This window comes from Coregonus clupeaformis, unplaced genomic scaffold (assembly GCF_020615455.1).
Source record: "Coregonus clupeaformis isolate EN_2021a unplaced genomic scaffold, ASM2061545v1 scaf2412, whole genome shotgun sequence".
Classification (NCBI taxonomy): domain Eukaryota; kingdom Metazoa; phylum Chordata; class Actinopteri; order Salmoniformes; family Salmonidae; genus Coregonus; species Coregonus clupeaformis.
This window is the reverse complement of record NW_025535866.1, coordinates 20855-27507: the sequence shown is the minus strand read 5'-3', so window position 1 is coordinate 27507 and position 6653 is coordinate 20855. Positions and strand designations below refer to the sequence as shown.

Sequence of the window (6653 nt, the reverse complement as noted above, 5' to 3'; positions counted from 1 at the left end):
ACATGTTTTGTGAATTTACATGCATTACAATATGTAATTTACTGTAAATGTAATTGTAAAGCATAGTGCATATCCTGTAGACTTACTGGTTCTCTTGGCGAAATGTTCACATTATCAAATTGACAGTTGATCTTTTCAGATTTGGGTGAACTAATCAGGCAGCCTCTGCCATGGTAAGGCCTCTGTTTACCACATGTTCAACAACGATTGCCCAGACTTCATTAGACACAACAGTTCCCTGCCCTCTGCCTCCCTCTCTCTGATGTCCACCTCTTTGACGTCTTTGACCTCTTTGATGGGGCCCATGCCCACTTCTTTATACCTTTTTGATGGGGCCCATGCCCACCTCTCTGACGGCCCCTTGTCCACGAGCTCTTTGATTTCTTCCTCTCCCTTGCTGTCTATCCTGCTCCTTGTTAAAGAAATTGCAAGTGTTCACACACACCCTTTTATATGGTGACCAATAGTGGTTGACGCTATGTGAAATCAATTAGTAATAATGAATGGTCATTTTGTATGGTTACATGTATCATACATGTCATTTAAATGTTTATACTATACAAACACACATTGTATTTCTGTAGTTCTCTAAATCCATATATAGCTGACAAACCAGTTGAAAAAATATAGGTTTACCAAACGGTTAAGTGATTAACCATTAAGCACCGTTGGATTGCATGATGGTCAAATGTATTTAACCAAATGAGAAGAGAATCATATGATAAGTGTTGTGATTATTACATTGTGAAAGGCAATTACTTCATATGAAAGGTATTCTTAGATGAAACACTGATTATGTTTGGTGAACAAGTTGGTGTGATTTTGTGTGTTGTACTTAGTCAATTGAAAATGTGCTTAAAGTTTTGAAAAAACAGCCTTTTTGATGATCTGTTTTGAGTTTTGTACTAAGAGTTGTGAAATGTTACCACATACGTGTGAAAATAGTATGAAAGCAATCAAAACAAATGTCATGAATATTTTTCAAGACATTTTATTATTCTCAAGATCATTTGCACAAAATGATGTGAGCTCCGTGCTCTGTGATTTTGAGAGTGACATTCTGATGTATCTGAAGTAGTTTGCTGTGTTGGAGCCAACAACAAAATGTATAGCTCAGTATTTAACATGACATTATGGAATGATTTTAGCGGAAACTTGCAGCATTCTGAGCTAACTTTCACACTTTTGCTTAGAGGACATCTGTGGTTATGAGCTGTACATTTCCTGTATCGAAGGGGGAGAGAGACAGAGAGCGTTCTTGTTGAACGTAAAACCACATCAGACTGGGTTGTGGTCCGGAGGACACTGAACCATGAACCTGGTTTAAAATGAGAGTCTGTGGAGGTCTTGGTCTATTACCCATCACTACATCTCTGTAGCACATGACCCCTCAAATCTATACATTTCTAGCATATGCAGTACTTTGTAGTGACTATGAGTTTGGGTTAAACTAGTCCATATGATGCAATAGTTGGTATCTGCCACTGAGGGGGGCATGTACACACAAACAGAAGCAGGAAGAGAGTGAAAGTGAGGTCTGTGAACAAGTAATAATTCTCGCTGTTGCCTTCGTCCTTGACACACATTTGTGCTCAGGTACCATATAATATAACAGACAGACTGAAACCTTCACATGGCTCTTCATCTCTCACTCCTCCTCCTCCTCCTCTTCCTCATCCTCTACAGAGTATCAGCAGGTATGTGTAACATGTTTCTATAAAGGGCTGAAGTCCAGTGGGTCAATTCACTGTAAACACGGTGTAATAAATCTCAATCATTAACAAGCTGTTTTATAGTGTATAAGCAATGGGATTTTTATTCTGCAGTGCAGATTCTGTTGAATTCCAACCTAAATGTGTTTTGTGTTGATGTGTCCACAGTGAGGTATGTGTCTGTGCAGACAGGAGGCTCCATCACCATCCCATGTCACTATGATCCGAATCACATCAACCATGTGAAATACTGGTGTAAAGGATTACTTTGGGATGGATGTTCTTATGTGGTACGCACTGACCATCCTAAGAGCAGTGGTAAGGCCTCAATCTCTGATGACATCAACAAGAGAATCTTCACTATGACCATGACTAACCTGAAGTCACAGGACTCTGAGAATTACAGGTGTGTTGTGGAGATCAATGGAGGACCAGATATCAGGATACAATGGTTCTACCTATCTGTCACTCCAGGTAAGATCCCTTCACTGTTTGTATCTAGTAAAGTAGAATGAATAGTGCTCAGCAATGTCCTATGGATTGTCCTGTAAACCTGCAATGTCAAACACAAAATAATGACCCAATTATAAATATTGTTTTACAACAAATGAAATGATAAATGTGTAACCAGTCTGAAATTCATAGACAGAGCTATACTGTATACGTAGGTGCAAGAACTGACCATGTTTACAATTACATTATTTACAAACCACTGAGTAAAACAAGATTCTATTTGGGGTCATGATGGGGTAACAGTTGAACTAAACTCGTGAGGCAAGTTAAATTCTTCAATAATTAATGGCTATATATAATTATCATGAATTTAAAAGACCAACAATGGATGTACCAATCACAGACTGCAGCTTTAAGGAATTTGTAAGGAGCCTGTTGTAAAAACACTTTTTTCTCCTCTGAATTCTTGTTTTTTACCTCTGTGTTCAGGTACTGCAGAACTCTATGTGGACCAACAGGAAGTGACTGGAGTAGAAGGAGGGAGTGTCACTGTCCGTTGTTACTATAGTAACTCTGGAGATATGAAGTGGTGCAGGATGGGTGGTGGTTGTAGAAGTGGGTATTCTGTGCCATTAATGGGTATCAGAAAAGTCTTCACAGTGACTATGGGTGGACTGAAGATGGAGAACACTGACTGGTATTGGTGTAGAGTGGGAGAACTAGGGATGCCTCTTCACATCACTGTCAGTCAACAAACTGCAACACAGAGAACCACTACAATGACGTCAAGTGAGTAGATCAATCACATACTTTATGATCAAACATGATTCACTCTGTTTTATCCAGTGGTATCATCTGGAACAAATTGTAATATTAACTATGAATGTGATGTTGCTATACAACCTGACTATCTGGTATCCCAGTAATTTCATTGATGCCATTGTTGTTTTACATCACAGCAACCCAAGCTCCAACCACTCAACAACCCTCTGCCTCTCCAACTGCTGAGCCTGTTCAGACTGACAACACAAGTCAAGGAGCTGAGGGGAACATGGAGGATGTCCACCAGAGGTTATTTTCACTCATTCAGCTGTATTATCCCACATATTATGGCAATTGTTTGATAATATGAACACAAAGAAGCTTTACAATTTCATCATACACTACAACAGTTAAAGCTAACCAAACATCCTCCTAAATGCATATAGAGACTGTTAGCACTTCCTCTTGGTAGAACATCTCTGTGGTTGCCTTGTGAGAAGTAGCAGCAATGTTGGTGTCATTCTCACTCATTTTGAATGAGTTGCACACATAAAATTAACGTAATTTCAATAGTAATCATATCATTTCTTCAAGTTTCTAAACTTCCAAAGATACAATCAACCAAGGCCGAATGATAGCATACCTAGCTTCACGTTGAAATGATGGTGTTCGTTGTTGGGCAAATCAGATGTCAATGTAGCCTACATAAACCCAACCTCACTCTGAATTTACTTTCACATACAGCTTGTGTAAGAGAAGTTAGAGGAGTTACTTTCAACTATTTAACATTATTTAGGTAATCTACGCAAATTAGTGTGGAAACTGATCAATGTCTAAATGTGTTGACATGATAGTTTAGCTGAATTGAACACAGCTTGATTCCAAAGCTAAGCAGTGTACATAGAGGTAGGCATCTGGATGGTAGACTGGTTCTCACTGAAGTGCATTACCCCATATATACCAGTAGGAGTGACTGTTCAGGCAGGAATTGTTGGACTGTGGCTTCACGTTGTATTTCAATATCCCTCTTTATTTAGGTTAATAGCATGACATTGAAACAATGAAGTTGATTCAAACATACCATTTTACTATCAACATTGGAACAAGGTCAAATAAAATATGTCTAATCAAATCTCAAATTCAACATAATTTCAACCACCCAATCGAATATAGACAGAAAAATCACATTTTATGTTTTCAACGCAATTTCAACATACATAGTTTTGATGATTATGTTAAAAATAGATTGATGTAACAACCTGTTAGTCAGGTTAAGTCAATGTATTTAAGAGCTGAAAACAGTGCTGGTTGATTACTTTTTTCAAACCCAATATATTTTTTACATTGATTCCACGTCACAATACATTGAGAAATTACGTTCAAACAACGTTGATTTAACCAGTGTGTGCCCCGTGAGTTACCATTTCCTCTTGGGTAGAATAACATCTCTGTGGTTGCCTTGTGAGAAGTAGCAGCAATGTTGCTGTTATTCTCAGTCTATCATTTGCATGGTTAAATTGCAAACTTATATGATCAGAGGCCGTCTGCGCTCTTTTAAGGTCCTTACTACTGAAAAGTGTCTGTTCCAGGTGCGTAGGAGTCAACATAACAATACTGGACGAGATAGAGACCAGCACACTGTCGAAAAAAGGTTGCACACTTAAAGTCAACCTCATTTGTATAGTAATAATCTCAATAGTAATAATATAATCTCTTTATTTGCATGGTGAAGTTCCGCACGTGTATAGCTGCAAACAACAAATTATAACTTTTTCACAAATGATCTATTTAAAAGTTCTTATAGAGCATGCCATCCACCAGGTCCATAGATGTGAAAGTCCTACTGATTCCTTGGGGCATGTTGGTGGTGGTGACAGCTGGTGTCCTAGTGGCATGGAAGATGTGGAGAAAGCATAGTAAGTATTTATTTAAAATATATTAATTAAATACATGACAATATATTATAGTATTGGAATATACAATAGAATGAATTGTGCACACATTATGGAATGTACGTACAGTACACCTTCATTTAGCTCTGAGGAGACAGGTGGTGTTGAAGTGACATGAAACGTAACTGCCAATCATGTATGGGTCCACTGTAACACAGAGGACATTCATTTCTCCCTCTCTAGAGGACAATAAAGCTGAGAACCAGCCAACAAGCACTGCAGCGGTAGGCTACGTTCATCTTGTCTTTTCAATCATACATGCACCTTTCTATTCTTGATATAGTCATTTCCATACAGTATGAGTCTGTGTCCGTCTCTCTACCAGCAGGACCCATTTCCTGACAATGATGATGTAACGTACAGTACTGTCGTCTTAAAGAGGAAGACCCAGCTAAAGTTACAGACCAAGGTAAGAATGAACGAATGAAATGGATTTGACAATATTTTTATACATATAATGTTGTTTCAACGATGAGAAAAGGACAAAACACATCCAAAACATAATAGTCTACAGACTTATTCCCAAGGTGGTTATTATTATTATTTTTACTATTATTATTATTACTATTATTATTATTACTATTATTATTGTTACTATTGCTATTATTAATATTAATATTAATATTAATATTATTATTACTATTATTATTACTATTACTATTATTACTATTCCCACTGTGGTTATTACTATTACTACTATTACTATTATTATTATTACTATTCTTATTATTCTTATTATTACTATTATTATTACTATTACTATTATTACTATTATTATTATTATTCCCATCGTGGTTGTCTTATTCAGACAGCTCACATACAGGTAGGCTGATGTTGTTCATCTAGTTGGATGTGTTCTAGCCACAGCTTCATATTAAGGTACTTTAATAAATGTATGGATTGGTTGATTGTTTAGTAAACATGTTCTCTGTATCACCATTATATAAATGTCAATTTCATGGTACAATCTATCATGACAAAATGTCCCTGTTCACCTCTCTACCTGTTCCTCCTCTGTAGGCAGCAGAACCAGATGATAATGTGGTCTACAGCTCACTAGCTCTACAGGTGACCACACAGGTCAGTGTTGGTGTCTCTGTCTGTTGTACCAGATGATGCTGATCTCTCAACTAAGATACAGACAACACCACATTGCTGTGTACTAAACATCAATCTTTAAAGGTCGACTTTGGGCAAAAACGCACAAATAACGAATTTAAACTGTATAACTGATCAATGCACCATCATACCAGGTCATTTAACGCTTAAAAACAAAACAACAATTGTTGAATTTGGCTACAGAAGTGCCATTTCTTACCTGTCTCTCCAGCATCCGTCCAAAAACAAATCCTGTGAAATGACGTCAACACATACTGGAGGAGTTACTGGCTAGCTAGTGGCGCGCATAGGGTGTGTTCGTAAATTCACTCTGGAGTGCCAGAGGGGATTCAGAGTGCGCTCTGGGCGTTCGTAAATTCAGAGCGTTGTCAGATTGTCCGTTGGTAAATTCAGAGCGTTTCGCTCTCGGAGCGTTCAGAGCGCACACTGGACGCTCTGGCGGAGGAGTAGGAGTGATCCGAGCGTTCTGAGCTCATAACAGCAGTCAAGCACCCAAGCTAACAGGCTAACGTTGACTAGCTTGCTAGCTACTTCGTGACAAAAATGAGAGAATACCTAACCCAGCAGAGCTGGTTAGGCTGTTTTCACGTTATCCAGAGCGTTGGTGACTGTAACTGTGATGCTGGCAACAATTTAATGACAATTTTTTGCCGAA

The 6653-nt window shown here is 38.1% G+C and overlaps 1 protein-coding gene across 1 annotated transcript; it reads left to right on the top strand.

Moving 5' to 3' along the window:
* Positions 1-1925: 1925 nt before the first annotated feature.
* LOC123488632 (CMRF35-like molecule 1) lies at positions 1926-6236 on the top strand. The gene is made up of 7 exons (XM_045219499.1): positions 1926-2186; positions 2655-2954; positions 3125-3236; positions 4749-4843; positions 5063-5103; positions 5205-5288; positions 5900-6236. The coding sequence occupies exons 1-7, from the start codon at positions 2075-2077 to the stop codon at positions 5993-5995; spliced, it is 840 nt and encodes a 279-aa protein (XP_045075434.1). The 5' UTR covers positions 1926-2074; the 3' UTR covers positions 5996-6236.
* Positions 6237-6653: the final 417 nt, after the last annotated feature.

Coding starts and splice junctions, on each gene's coding strand:
- LOC123488632 (XM_045219499.1), top strand. CDS start 2,075: ATGACCATGACTAACCTGAAGTCACAGGACTCTGAGAATTACAGGTGT. Junction 5,104..5,204: donor AGCCAACAAGCACTGCAGCG/GTAGGCTACGTT, acceptor TCTCTCTACCAG/CAGGACCCATTTCCTGACAA. Junction 5,289..5,899: donor AGCTAAAGTTACAGACCAAG/GTAAGAATGAAC, acceptor CCTCCTCTGTAG/GCAGCAGAACCAGATGATAA.